This window comes from Cicer arietinum, chromosome 6 (genome assembly GCF_000331145.2).
Source record: "Cicer arietinum cultivar CDC Frontier isolate Library 1 chromosome 6, Cicar.CDCFrontier_v2.0, whole genome shotgun sequence".
Lineage (NCBI taxonomy): Eukaryota > Viridiplantae > Streptophyta > Magnoliopsida > Fabales > Fabaceae > Cicer > Cicer arietinum.
The window spans coordinates 4,745,363-4,761,003 of record NC_021165.2 but is presented as its reverse complement, the minus strand read 5'-3'; the positions used below and the strand labels follow the sequence as shown (position 1 = coordinate 4,761,003).

The 15,641-nt window shown below is 28.9% G+C and overlaps 3 protein-coding genes across 3 annotated transcripts in view; 1 reads left to right on the top strand and 2 right to left on the bottom strand.

The window, feature by feature from the left end:
• The first annotated feature begins 7,042 nt into the window (after positions 1–7,042).
• Positions 7,043–8,479, top strand: LOC101507202 (uncharacterized). Its single transcript, XM_004503592.4, has one exon. The coding sequence runs from the start codon at positions 7,334–7,336 to the stop codon at positions 8,189–8,191; it is 858 nt and encodes a 285-aa protein (XP_004503649.1). The 5' UTR covers positions 7,043–7,333; the 3' UTR covers positions 8,192–8,479.
• Positions 8,480–8,922: 443 nt separating this feature from the next.
• Positions 8,923–10,964, bottom strand: LOC101506872 (6-phosphogluconate dehydrogenase, decarboxylating 1, chloroplastic). Its single transcript, XM_004503591.4, has one exon. The coding sequence runs from the start codon at positions 10,758–10,760 to the stop codon at positions 9,276–9,278; it is 1,485 nt and encodes a 494-aa protein (XP_004503648.1). The 5' UTR covers positions 10,761–10,964; the 3' UTR covers positions 8,923–9,275.
• A 3,197-nt stretch (positions 10,965–14,161) lies between these two features.
• The window catches only part of LOC101506538 (V-type proton ATPase subunit E-like), a 3,442-nt gene continuing 1,962 nt past the window's right edge, over positions 14,162–15,641 (bottom strand). Inside the window, exons 4-6 of the mRNA XM_004503590.4 lie at positions 15,405–15,601; positions 15,016–15,115; positions 14,162–14,444 (exon numbers count right to left, since the gene is read on the bottom strand). Of these exons, the coding sequence (XP_004503647.1) occupies positions 14,409–14,444; positions 15,016–15,115; positions 15,405–15,601 (333 nt within the window). The 3' untranslated portion in view covers positions 14,162–14,408. The remainder of the gene's footprint in view (positions 14,445–15,015; positions 15,116–15,404; positions 15,602–15,641) is intronic.

Here is a 15,641-nt window from a genome sequence, read left to right as displayed (position 1 = left end):
ACATAAAACCTTTTTTTAGCTTTCATTTTAGTCATAGAGTGAATCATCTCTTAAGCCATTATTATATTATTGTGTATGATACGCCCCATAATGAAATTAGACTGAAAAATGTGAGATAATACCATTTAGTTGAGGTTGGATTATATTCATAATCACCTTAGTAACAATTTTATAGATAACATTACACAAAAACAATAGGGCGAAATTGAGAAATAATCTCGTATTTGTAAACTTTATGAATCAAGACAAGCATATAGTATTATTAACATGCGAGATAAGAAAAGGGTTAGACAAAACCTGATTCACATAAACACATAAGAAATAATACAAAATAAGAAGAGAAAGGTTAGACCAAACTTGATTTACTTATAACAACTAAAATTTTAGAAGAAAAAACAAACACAAATGAAATAATAATAAAAAAATTGCAACTAAAATGAAAACAAATAATTACGACAGAGAACTAGAAATTTCAATTTCAATAGCTTCACCAATGGTCTCTAGTATTAAAATGGGAGTTGGTATCGTCTCCGATATTATAGTTTTAGAATATAAATATGTAATTAATGTCATTATTTTGTGAATTTGTGTGTTTTCTATCATCTATGCCCTTAAATTTTTTTCATTAAAAAATATATTCATTCGTCTTAATTAAATTTATAAAAAAGGAATATATAAATTCAATGCCGTTAAAATATAAATAAATAATTTAAAAATAAATTTATATCACTCAAGTTAATAATCATAAAACGAGCTTATTATAAAAGTGATAAAATTAAATTTATTAAAATACTCGTATCTTCGAAATCTATAATATTGACAACCAAATTATTGTCTTGGATATATTAATTTCAATCGAACACTACAATAAAAAAGAAAATCAAATAACATTACTCTAATATGATAAACAAGACGACGTTACACTTACACGTAAAATCACATGAAAAAAGAGAAAAAAAGTTAATGAAAACTATTTATTTAAATAAAAAAGGAAAAAATTATGTAAATGAGTAATCTTAAATAAAAAAACAAAAAAAAAAAAACTTTAAATCATCCTTCTTTGATTTAAGAAGAAAAAGAAAGAAGTGACTACAGAGAGAGATGACTAGGCTTTTCTCTAATATCCCTCTTACAAAAGTTGTCTTTTAAAGGCGAATCTTAGCAGAGATATAGGCTGATTACGGTCATTCTAATGTCTGCAATAGTTTTTTTTTTATAAATAAAATAACTTATAAAATAGTTATAAAAAATATTAATTAAAAATATATTATATTTTTTAATTTAAATTTCAATTATATTTATTTTTGAGTTTCGTATAGAGATATAAAAATGAAACTAATGATATTCTTATGATTTTAATTTATTTAAAATCGGTTATTGATATCTGAATAAAATTATTAGACTATATCGATAGTATTATGTTAAATATGTGTTATATTTTAAGAATTTTTTAATCACATATTTTTTTTCTATTGTAGTTTAAAAAGTATCTACGTAATTATTTTAATAGTATAGGAAATATAGTGTATGAAAAGAAAAATTTATATTTTTTAATTAAGCATCTTAATTTTTAAGTTAAATTGCACCTGCAGTCCCTTAACTTAATTTCAGTTAACGTTTTAGACATTTATATTTTTTTCCCGATTTGGTCCTTTATTTTAATTTTAAGTGACAATTTGATATTTTATGTTTTAAAATATCATCAATGTTATCCTTTTTTTTGACAAAAATTCAAAAAAAAAACATCAAAATTTTCAAACAAAACCCATAAAATTAATAATTGTCATCAATATAATGCAAATTTCATCACATGCATAACTAAAATATTAAAATAAACTCATATTTTCATCTCTAACAACATCAAATAAAGAATAAAAATATGAGTTTATTTAAACATTTAAGTTACGAATTTGATTAAATTTACATTTTATTGAAAATGATAATGAATTTTATGGGTTTTGTTTGAAAATTTTGATGATTTTTATGAATTTTTGTAAAAAAAAAAAAAAATACAACACTGATGACATTTTAAAACATAAAATATCATATTGTCATTTAAAATTAAAATAAATGATCAATTTAAAAAAAAAAAAAAAAAACTAAAATGTTAATTGAAATTAAGTTAAGGAACCGCGGATGCTTAGCTTAATTTTTATTAATATCAATTGATTGTACTGAATCAAATCAACATGCTAGTTTAAATTTAATTTTGTGATAAAAATTGTAAAACTTCGATCAAACTAATTATATTTTTTGTTTAGATTTTTTTCCTCTTCAAACATACGAACCAAAATATTATATTATATTTATAACTTCGTCTCTCTTAAATCTGTACAACTTTTTAGTTCAATTTGTTCTATTTTTACCGTTGTGTTGATAACAAATTTATATATTTATATTGCAATTTTACAACAAAAAACTATAATATACAATAAAATATTATTTTTAATTTATCAATTCAAATTTTAAAAATTCAATCTTCTAAAATATTTATTCAAACTCCGTTAGTGTGCATTGTTTAGTTCCATAGAATGTGAGACGATGGAAACCAACTAGAAGGGAAGTATTTCGAAATATGTGCATCCGCTGTTTGGTTCCTCTGTCTGAGAAGAAAGAAAAACTAGATGGGATTCACATGCAACAGACTTTATGCCCAACAATGCGAAAAAAGTGGTTTGAAAGATCGAATTTGCTGAAATCACAAAATTGTCCTTATTTTCTATAACTCTCACGTGCACGTTTTTTTCTCAAGCATATTCCACCACTTATTACTTAATTAAATATTATATAAAATAAAAATATACAGATATTCTATTATATTATATTATATAAATAAATATACATATATATAATATTTATTTTAATGTAGAAGTACTAATGTCATTCAAACTAAAATGTTAATTGAAATTAAGTTAAGGAACCGCGGATGCTTAGCTTAATTTTTATTAATATCAATTGATTGTACTGAATCAAATCAACATGCTAGTTTAAATTTAATTTTGTGATAAAAATTGTAAAACTTCGATCAAACTAATTATATTTTTTGTTTAGATTTTTTTCCTCTTCAAACATACGAACCAAAATATTATATTATATTTATAACTTCGTCTCTCTTAAATCTGTACAACTTTTTAGTTCAATTTGTTCTATTTTTACCGTTGTGTTGATAACAAATTTATATATTTATATTGCAATTTTACAACAAAAAACTATAATATACAATAAAATATTATTTTTAATTTATCAATTCAAATTTTAAAAATTCAATCTTCTAAAATATTTATTCAAACTCCGTTAGTGTGCATTGTTTAGTTCCATAGAATGTGAGACGATGGAAACCAACTAGAAGGGAAGTATTTCGAAATATGTGCATCCGCTGTTTGGTTCCTCTGTCTGAGAAGAAAGAAAAACTAGATGGGATTCACATGCAACAGACTTTATGCCCAACAATGCGAAAAAAGTGGTTTGAAAGATCGAATTTGCTGAAATCACAAAATTGTCCTTATTTTCTATAACTCTCACGTGCACGTTTTTTTCTCAAGCATATTCCACCACTTATTACTTAATTAAATATTATATAAAATAAAAATATACAGATATTCTATTATATTATATTATATAAATAAATATACATATATATAATATTTATTTTAATGTAGAAGTACTAATGTCATTCAGTAATATACATCTATCTTTGGTTCCTTTTAATTTCTTTTCAATTTCATTCATATCTAACAACCATAAAATTACCTCACCTTCTACCTTTCATTCTATTAACATTCTTTCATTTCACTTTCTTTTCTTCTATTTTATTCCTCATCTAAACCCAGGAGAAAGCTATTGAGAGTTGCACAATATTACCTTCATCCTTACATTAGTATATAAAACTTTATGGACTAAATCATGAAAATTAAGAAAATTAATTATAATGTTAAATTATTTTATCAATTTACCATGAAGAGATTGAAATAGTTTATGATTTTATTTTAATAATGGTTACGGAATGTAGAAAAATATGTAACATAATTAGAAGTTAGTTAATAAAAAAATAATTAATATAGTTGAAAAGGTGAATTATGTTTTATAAAAAAGGACCCAAAAAAAATTTAAAAATGTTTTATATTTGAAGACAAATGTAATCGCAAATAAATAAATACTCGCTGCAATAGTTTCAAAAAAATCTCTAAACGAATTATAAAAAGATCATCAAATACACATCGTAAATGTCAATATCGACTAGTTTTATAGATGATTCACTATAGATTAATATTTAAAAATCACATAAAATATTAATGAAGATCGATAACATTCGTCAAAATAATCCTCTTTTACTTTGCGAATGAAAAAATGATTTGATTAATGTAAAAAAAGAAATATATCTTTTAAAACTCAATTTAATTAACTACACAAATAAATCTATATTATCTTAAACATTTTAAATGCTAATCAACAATAAATTTAATTGATATTAGAATTTGTGTATATTTCATTTGAAATAAAATTAAGTCATATTTATTTTTCTTTTTAAGATATAGTTCATTCATCGGACTGTGGCTGAATTTGTTGGGTAATTCAGTTACAAAGGAATATGAATATCATGACATTGGTGTCGTGTCGAACAAAAAAAGCAGGGTAACAGACGAGGGATAGGCATAGGTGTTGTTTTGTCGCCGTTCTTATGAGCATTTCATTTCAACGTGTCCATACCTTTTTCTCATTCACCGCTCTGAGTCATCCCCATCCGCCCCATCTTCCTTCTAAACACTTATTCTCATATTCATTTCATTTTTATTTTTTATAATCAGGAGGGCTTTAATCAAATTTCTAAGAAGGCAAGAACACCAGTAAATAACTATTCTTTTTTTTGAAAATTCTAACTAATATTTTTGTAGTACTTGTTAAATATCTAAAAACAAAAATATTATAATGAAAAGTATTTTAAAAATTATGCATTCAATTTTTAAAATGAAATTTTTACTTTTATATTTTTAATAAGTACGTTTAAAACATTTATTACAACATTTCTTTTAACGTCAAGAGTTAAACTCTATGAAACAAGGAATACAAACAAATGACATAGTCATCCATAGTACACTTGAGCATATATTTCGACATACATGTGTTATGTGTTTACCGTTATCAAGAAGATGAATTTAAATTTTTACTAATATTTAATTTTATAAAATTATTATTTAAATTTTTTTATTTTATGTTAAAATATATAATAAATTTTATTATAATTAATTTACATAACTGAAAGTCACATGTTCGAATCGAAAACAATACATTTAATTTAATAATATCGATATTTTATTAATTAAATTATAATTTAAATACATTATTTAATTTCTTTTTATTGTTTTGAAAAATATATTTATTTTATCTTGTTGAAAAAAATATATAAAAAATTAAAACTATATAAATATCAGGTATTTGTGGGGTCTAATTGACTAATTTTAGAGTTTTTGATAGGTTGTATATGAATATTTAAAAAAAAATGTAGTTAAGTTGTTTAAATAATTGAAAAATATAGAATAATATAAAGAATTGTGTGGAATCCATTTAAAGAATCAAAATTAATTTTGAAGGATGTGGGTCCTCTTAGATTATCGTGAGTGCGCTTTACATATTTAACATTAAATTAAATAGACATCTTTATTGTTTTATTGCGATGAAGAAATTTTGGGCGTTTATGAAAATGCGTTGTTATGAACTCTCACTTCAATTTTTATAGAATTACATTTTTGCATTAAAATAAATATATAAATAAATAAATAAATGTGATAGCACTACATTTTTTTATGTACTATGTATTATTCATTTTAGATCCTGTGTAATTTTTAAAAGTTTTTCATTTGTAAAGACATCCATAATTAGTTGAAGAGTATGATGTTTATAAATTATTTTAAGAATCGATTTCCATGTAATGTAAAATAACTTTAATGCATAGTAAAAATCATTAAATGTACATTGTACACAAGATCACTTTGGAGACAATTCAATCCTGAACAAACTCTCGTCCTCAAAAGCAAAATATCGCCTATTGGGTCAAAGTGAAACCCTTTCTTAGAAAGATCTCCTCAGTACCCCACACTAACATTTCTATCTTTACATTTTATATAAAGAATCTAATTTATTCTTTTTTCTTTAAAAATAAATTTTTTATTCTATTAAACTTATTTTGGATTTCGAAAAACTTAAATAAAAAATTCAAAATTTATGTGTTTTAAAAAAATTAAATTTTATATACTGAAATTTTTTTTCTAGGTTTTTCGAGACACAAATGTATTTTTTTTGTGTACCGCAATTTTTTGTATTTGTTTTGTGGTACATATTGTGTTTTAGAAGAGTTAGAGTTAAAATCCTAACCTTTATGCTGTAATTTTTTTTTTTAAGTTTTCTGATTCACAAATATATGTATTTTGTGTATTGAATTTTTTTTTCAAGCATTCTAGTACACACAAATGTATTTTAGTAGAATTTAGGGTTTAAACTCTAACTTTGTGTACCGACTTTTTTTTTTTAAAGTTTTCCAGTATAAGATTTTTGGTACCAAAAATCGTTTTTCAAATATTTTAGTACACATATATTTTCAAAAATTTGAATTTTATGTACTGGAAAATTTAAAAAAAAAATTCTGATATATATTTGGAAAAAAAAATGTGTTCCAGAAATTTCTTTTTGAAATTTTCTGAAACTCAAATTGAATTTAGTGGATAGAAAAAAAAATTATTATTTTTTATAAAGAGTAAAATGGATAGTTTTCATAAAATATTGGGGTAGGAGTATGAGTGTGGGGTATAAAGTAAAACTTTCCCTTTCTTATCGTGTCCTGACCAAGTATAAAATCTCGTGGACTTCAATCCCAATTCTTGTTTTTGGCTGGGCGTCTATGTATGGGCCTGAATGTTCTTTTTTTTCACATTGATTTTGGGCCAAATTTGGCTTCTTCATTTTCCAATTGCTGAGTGGAATCAATCATTTAATTGTTAAATTTGCCTCCCAAACCGGAGAGAAAATGAGAAATCAACGCATATTAAAGTTGTTTCTGACCTTGTAGTGACAAAGATTCTTAGACACATGCACACATGCACTAACTGAACAAATAGCCTTATTGTTATCGAATGGAATCAGAATGACCCAAGTCAAACTTTTTGAGTCTTTCTTCACTTTGGAGTCCCAGGTTGGGACCCAAACCTGAGCATGCTTGTTCTTTGTGGAAAGCAACCATCATTGAACTTGGTGCTGCATTTACATCTATAATCAGTTTTCTATTCTAACGAAAATAAAGCAACAAGACCAAAAACAGTTCTACATAGTTCTTTCCAAAAACATGATCTGGGTGTTGATTGTCACCTTGTGTTTCTGCTCCTTGACACATGGCTCGAACAATACTGCCAGTGAATCATTGAATTCTTTGGTTCAAGATTTTGCTTTCAGGTCACTGGCGAAACATCACCGATCTCAAACTGGTTCTCTATACGATGCTCTTCTCCCGCAGAACCTCTCTGGTATGGATGTTTCAGTAGTACGTCTTAGAAGCCGAAGGCTCTGGAACAAAGGTGCTAACTTTAGCTACTTTCAGATCCCACCGAGAACCGTGTCTATCCCCCATGTCAGGAGGTTGGCTATTGTGTACCAGAACTTAGGTAACTGGTCTTCCCACTACTATAATTTGCCAGGTTACTCACTCATCTCTTCTGTTGTCGGCTTCATGGTTTTTGATGCATCAAATGTTAGGGATAAGAGTTTCAGAAACCTCAATCTAAACACAATGGGGCAACCTATATCTATTCAATTCCCAACTGTAACTTTTATGAGTGACATTAACTCAAGGGCTAGATGTGTGGCTTTCAATGGGAATGGAACATTTCAACTCACTGAGATGAGCTACCCTGGCGTATGCCACTCAAAAAACCAGGGTCATTTTTCAGTTGTTCTCCCATTAGAGAAGAAGAGGCGGCGGTGGTATACGTGGGTGATTGGGTGTGTGATTGGATTTTTTGGATTGATAACATTGGCTTGTGTGGGATTTTCATCCATGAGACTTCTCAAGACCAAAAAGATTCAAGACACGGAGAAACACACTATTGAAGATATGGTTCTTGAAAGCAGATGGGTTGGCAATAGTAAAATGCCTTCCGCAGCTGTGACAAGAACTCAGCCAGTTCTTGAGACCATTGCTCCGTAAATCATCTCATTTTCTTGAATGTCATAATTTCTTCAATTAACCTTGTCACTTTGATATTAGTCTTTTGTCAGTGCATATGTTACAAGGTTCGATCCTTCTGTGCAATGAAGAAAACATTTTTATATAGGCAGATATTAGTGGGTTATGTTAGTTTATAGAGTTTAAACTTTGGATCTTCTTATTAGCTCTCCTTAGGCGTCCCTCTACTCACCAATTGAGCTATTTGCTTAGGACCAATGAATAAAGCATTTGTATTTTGATCATCAATGATGGACTGCATTTCCTAGATATTTCAAGAATGTTTTATTAGTCTTTTGATTCTCTTGTACTGGCCTAGTTGTTAGGAATACGTTAACTAACAAGGCCATTAATTGCCAAAATTAACACATAATCACCTTTTCCAATCGCATGAGGCAATTTAAATTGATTAATTAGTCTCCGACAACTGTAAAGTGTAAACTCAGGGTCAAAAGGAGCGGAGACTCCAATAAAATCCAGAAGAAACAATATCAGAAAAGCATCCCCAAGTTCTGATTTACCAAAGAAAAAGAAATGGATAAAAAAAATAAAAACTTAGCTAGCAAGGTAACAACAGCAACTTCAATAACCATACAAGTGCATAAGCATGTGAATGCATGCAAAAAAAACAACACTGGTCATACTTTCAAGTTATATTCAAAAAGAGGGAATCTTTCAGGACATACGCACCAAGATCACCAGCAAAGTAAGGCTAAGGAAACAAAGTCAAAAATATATTGAAGCCTGAGAGGATGTTTCTATTATTGCTAATACACAATCTTTAAACACAGCTTGAAATGTATCTACCAGACAAAGCATCAACAATTCAAAGTGTACTTAAGGAAGCAAAGTTGAAACACAAAAGCCTGATTAATTCAAATGACAAGGCCTTTCTTTTATTTGTTAACTTAAAAGCAAAAACAATAATATTAAGGAAACAATAGTTGCTCTGCCTAACCATAACCAAAGATCCTCAGAAACATACAATCGCAACACAAATGCTGCATTAACCAGCCAACAAAGAAACAACTGAACTAACCACACAAAAGTGACACATCACCAATGATCAATTAAGAGCAGCAACACCAGTACCACTCTGACGAGCAATTTTCGTCCACTCGGTATGAAACGCGCCGGGGCGATCGAGCCGCTCATAGGTATGAGCTCCAAACAAATCCCTCTGAGCCTGAACAAGGTTAGCAGGAAGCCTAGCTCTCCTATAAGTATCAAAATAAGCAAGACTAGCACACATTCCAGGTGTACTAATCCCGGCCGATATAGCCAATCCAACAACCCTTCTCCATGCTCCTTGTCTTTGCACCATTTCCTTAGCAAATTCAGGATCCACTATCAAACTAGCCAAATTAGGGTTCCTTTGATAAGCTTTCTTAATCCTATCCAAAAACACTGCTCTTATAATACACCCACCTTTCCAAATCCTAGCTAATTCCCCTAAATTCAAATTCCAACCTTTCTCGTCACTCTTTGCCCTCAACAAATTCATCCCTTGAGCATAGCTACAAATCTTTGAAGCATACAAAGCTTGTCTCACATCATCAATTAACCTCTTCTTATCAATCCCACTTTTCACAAACCCTGCTTCCTCGTTCAACCCTGCTTCCTTCAAAACCGCAGATGCATTCTCCCTCTCTTCCTTCAACCCACTCAAATACCTACAATCCAACGAAGCGGCAATCGTGGGCGCCGCAACAGAAAGCTCGGCTGCTTGTTGAACTGTCCATTTACCGGTACCTTTCATACCGGTTTTATCCAAAATCTTATCAACTAAATAACCATCACCAATATCATCTTTCACTTTGAAAATATCAGCAGTGATTTCTACAAGGAAACTCTCGAGTTCACCACTGTTCCATTCGGCAAAAATATCAGCGAGTTCAGAATTCGATAAACCACCAACGTGCTTCAAAACATCATAAGCTTCTGAAATAAGTTGCATGTCACCGTATTCAATACCGTTATGAACCATTTTAACGAAATTTCCGGCACCTCCTTCGCCGATGTAAGTGACACAAGGACCGTCTTCAACCTGAGCGGCGACCTTCATGAGAATATCCTGGATGTTGCTGTAGGCTTGGTAAGACCCACCGGGCATGAGGGAAGGACCGTTACGAGCACCTTCTTCGCCGCCGGATACTCCCATACCGAGATAAAGGATACCTTTATTCGAGATTTGTTGGATTCTTCGTTCGGTGTTTTCGTACCATTCGTTACCGCCGTCGATGATGCAGTCACCGGGCTCCATATGATCGGAGAGAGCGGCGATGGTTTGGTCGACGGGATTGCCAGCTTTGACGAGGATGATGACTGATCTAGGACGTTGGAGAGAGAGGACAAATTCGCGGGGGCTGTATTGGCCGGTTAACGGGAGAGAACCTTCACGGTGGGCCCGATCTACGGTTTCGTCGACTTTGGAGGTTGTGCGGTTGTAGACGGAAATAGGGAAGCCTTTTTCGGCGATGTTTAGGGCTAAGTTTTGGCCCATGACGGCTAGTCCCGCTAAGCCTATGCGAGAGAGAGTGGAAGAATCCATTGTTGTTGAATTTTGAGGGAGGGGTGAGAGAGGGGTTTGGTGAATGCTTAATTCAATTTCAGAGTGCAGGTTGAGTGAGGTTATAAAATTTATTTCTGTATTTATCTATTAATTAATTAATAATAATAGTAAATATTTGTTTGGTGAGAGTGGAAGGAGTGAAGTGTTTTTGCTCTTGTTGTTGGAACTGACGGACTCGTCGAGGGTGTGAAGAGACAGTGACTTAACCACCAACGAGGAGCTACCGTAGACGTCGTTACCTCCAAGATGTCTTTCAATTCTTACAAAAACGACCGCGTTTTTTATAGTTCTTACCATTTCCACTTCCTTTTTGCTTAATTCTATATTTAATTCTACTACTTTCATTTTATTATATTTTAAAATTCAATAATTCGAATTTTTTTATTTAAAAAAAATAACAATATCACATATTTTAAATAAATTGAAACGTTCTAGAGTGACGTATAATTATTACTATTTATAAAATTTATTAAAAATATTATTTTTATTTTTAAAAATGTAAATAATTAATATATCAAATATAAAATTATCATAAAATTGTATATTATGTTAATTATAATATATTATATTATTATTTTATTAGTTTAAAATTCTGATAAAAATATCAAAACTTTCCAATTTTAAAATAAAAAAATTAACTTCATAAATATATCAAAACTTCAATCAAGCTTCTTTAGATGAGAACAATATCCACTATACAGTCAACCGCATGTATTTAATTTTACACTGTATATATAGTCAGCAGCCCTCTTTTGCTCATACCTTTTTTACATTTTGGTACTGTATCCTGAGTATCGCTTGTAATAAAATATTTTTAGTTTTATTTTAAAATTTTAATAAATAAAAAATAAATTTGAAGAATAAACTAAGTTTAGATATAAAACTTATTTTTTATAAAAATATTTTACAAATTATAAAATATAAGTAACTATTTTTTTTAATGTTTTTAAAATAAAAAATTAAACAAAAACCATATAATCGGTAACAGCATTCCTTTTAACTATACCCGAAACAACTTCTTTCCCATCTTATATTTAACGTTTAGTAAGAAAGAATAAATATAAATAGAAAGAAAAAATTAAATTCAAATGTTTAAAAGGATACAAATATCTTTCAACCAAAAAACTATATCCAATTCTATATTATTAGAATCTAACTTCTAAATAAAATTTATTTAAAGTTCATTTTATTTAATTATTGCAATAAAATATTATATAAAAAAATTATTGAAAGTACTTTTTTTCGTCAAGTTGCAATAAAGTACTTAATCAATTAATTAATTTTAGTTTATCAAATTAAAATCATTTTTTTACATTAAAATAGTTTTTTAATTATTTAAAAGACCAATGTTATTTGTGGGTTTTTCTTTTCAATGTCCCTATTTCAAAAAAATATTTTTAAACTACTCTTTTTTTAGAATTATATATTAAAATACTATTTTTAGTTATAAACCATGTTTGCGACTTCTTTTAAAGAATTTCAAGTTTATAAAGGGAACTAAACGCCTTTCTTAATAAAAAAAAAACTTCAATTTTTCAATTTTTTTAAATATATATATATATAATTTAATTATACAAAACAACAACACAAATTTAAATTATGTAAATTGACTAGATTTGTTTGTAACATTTGAACAATGTTTTCAAGTATGATTAGTTAACCGACATAGTCTTGCCACTTTTTCTCTAATAGTATTCATCCAAAAAATATCGTTCAAATAGTACTCGTAGTAAAGAAAATATTTAATTGCAGTTTTGATCCTTTTATTTTAGTTGAACTACAAAAATAGTCTCTTTATTTTATTTCTCTTCAATTTTGGTCCCCAAATAGATGTTTGGTCCAAAACTAGATGAAGTGTCGTTTTGTGTGTTTATTTAAGCCACATTATGACTCACTATCTCGTGGTGCAAAAATTGTATATGAGATTTATGATTATAAATGATGTAGTGTGGCTTAAAAAAATGATACTTCATTAAATTTTGGATTAAAGTTCTGTTTATGGACCAAAACTAAGATAAAATAAAAAGAGACTATTTTTGTGATTCAGCTAAAATAAATGGACCAAAACTGTAATTAAATCAAAAAAAAAAGTATTAAAAAATGTATACTATGTCGGTTAATTGATCATACTCAAAAATATTGTTCAAATATTATAAACAACTCTAATTAATTTATATAATTTAAAATTTGTGTTGTTTTTTATGAATGAATTACATTAATTATATAGGTTTTTTGCTTTTGTTAATTTAAAAAAAATTGAAAAAAAAATTCCCTTCATTAAATAACATTTGTAAACTTGAACTTTTTTAGGAGTGATTATTTGCAAATGGAATTTATATTTAAAAAAAATATTTTAATATATAATTTTTAAAATAAAGTAATTTAATAAAAAAAATTAAAATTAAAGTATCGAAGAAAAAAAACCGTTATTTGTTGCAAAGCTTATTATCACGAATGATTTATGAGAATCCTCTTAATTAAAAACATCGGCGGTAGTAAAAGTGAAGAGGGGTCCACTACACTATACACGTGATGTTTCCATTTTTCCTATTGGAAAATGTGTGGCCATTTTTCCACTCACGTTTTGTTTGAAAAATTTTAAGAATGAGTGAAAGTATTTGGAGTATTTGTAGCAAAACAAAAAGTCATTCCAATAACTTCATTCAGTGTATTTTTTTTAGGGGACGAGGTTAGCTCTTTGTTCCATGGGAGTCAATTACTCTCCCCCTCTACTTCTCTCCAAAGCCTAAAGTTGTGGTCTCCTCTCCTAGCTTCAAAACAAAGCTCTATAAACCTTGTTCGTGAATGCCTATCATAATTGATCAAGTTAGATTAGTGTCAATTTTTTAATTTGGTGCAAAATGACTACCAATTCACCGATAACTAATCTTTTTCCACCTTTTTCATGTTTAATAGAAAAGTTTAATTGTAAAATTAAATTACATTGTCTATAAATTACAATCATTTATAAATTACTTTAGAGATAATTATAATAAAAATTAAACATATCTAATAATTGTAATTAAGTAACAATGTAAAAACTCTTTAAGGTGATATACGAGGTTTAAATTCTTAATAGACGAGTTATTAATCATCCCTCAAACCACATTTATTTTTATCCACAAGTATATTGTTACGGGACCTTACTTTGAAAATTTGAGTTTAGTTACACTCAGAAACCACCAACATTAGAAATTCTTTTAAAAATAGGCAAGCGATATCTTTTGAAATAAATAAGAAAACAACATAATTTGGTATCTCTCCTGGATAATGATCATAAATCCGGTCATTGGATAAGAGTTATATTTCCATTAGAGAGCAATTATATACTTGCACCAGGCAAACCATTGGTGAAAAATAAACATCACAAGTTTACAGCATTGGCAGAAATGTCCAATATATTATTATTTGCTAAGCTTGAAGCCGCAACTAGTCAGAGAAAATCCAATCAAGGTGAAAACATTCATCAATTAAAGAAAAGAACGAATGCTGCATGCCTGGTTCACAAGCGATATGGGAACATCTGGCTCTATAAAAAATGAAGTTATTTAAATGACAAGTTTACATAAGCAATGGAATCTATTCAGGATGCAAGTATCCATGGAGCAATGAATGCAATCAAAGTCTTCAAACAGCAACTTGTCCAAAGAGCAGCTTTCGGATCTGCATCAATGAGTGAGAAACTTCATTAGTCACCTGACATGGCTAACCAGTTCATTTTCAACATCCTCAAACGGAAGAAAAAAACAACAACAGTGTGCCTCTATATAAGTTCAACTATGCAGATGACACGTACCCCAATCCCCCTTTGAGCCAAGCCCGAGTGTTAACATATCTTAAAATATAGGTTGGGTCTAACTCAACCTTTACAAAAGCTTGTAAGACGAGGATTCTACATCACTAATACACATTTTTAGGCCATATCTCATCCAATGTTCTTACATATGTGGTAGTTATTTGATGCTGAAACGAAATATTCCAAGACCAGCAAATCAGATAAATAAAATGACACAATCCTCATTAGTACATTCATTGAACTTAATTGTCCTAGTTGTCTATCAAAGTGTGTATGACTCAGATGAAGTGTTGCATTTTAGTGTCAAAGTTCAAATGTCTAAAAAATAATTGCCTTTCTAGTTGAAAATAATATGAAAGTCAACAATACAAAACAATGACCCAGAAAGTATATCATGAAGATAATACAATTAACAATAGCTATACACACAAAAATTACCTCTGGAAGCTTTTTACGGAACACTACATCCAGACGTGCATCAAGAGTATTTTCACACACAATCTTTCCATCACGAGAAGCCAACACCACTCCACCAGAGCTGAATTTCCACAAATATAATCAGTTATACTGGAACTGATATCTAAATATTAAATCAGCATCACATCTAATACAACTTTATGATGTATCCTCTCAATCAACTAAAAACACTAAAAGCATGGTTAACCTTTTTAGGTTTGAATCTCTTGACTTATTTTGACCAGAATATAGTGTAACTAAAGGGAAAGAAGGTACAGCATGAGTAAAGAAGCAAGGCCCTCACTAACAGAGCCTTAGAGCTATACAGTTGCCTGATATTTAACAAAAATATCTAAAAACATAAACATTACCAGTAGGGATCGTGAGTATTGTGATGCTTGGGTGCAGGTGGAAGATAGACATTGTGGTCAACAATGATCTCGGGTGGATCAACACCTGCCTTTTCAGCATACTCTTCTGTGGCTTCATCCAGCACATGCTCTACCATGTGCAAGTCATGTTTCCGACATCTCAACAAGACAGAAGGTTCTTTCAGTCTTAGCAAACTCTGTAATTTACAAATCTTATATTATATTTATACTCCAAGG

Bases quoted from the DNA above. Each gene is read 5' to 3' on its own strand.
- LOC101507202 (XM_004503592.4), top strand. From the start codon at position 7,334: ATGATCTGGGTGTTGATTGTCACCTTGTGTTTCTGCTCCTTGACACAT.
- LOC101506872 (XM_004503591.4), bottom strand. From the start codon at position 10,760: ATGGATTCTTCCACTCTCTCTCGCATAGGCTTAGCGGGACTAGCCGTC.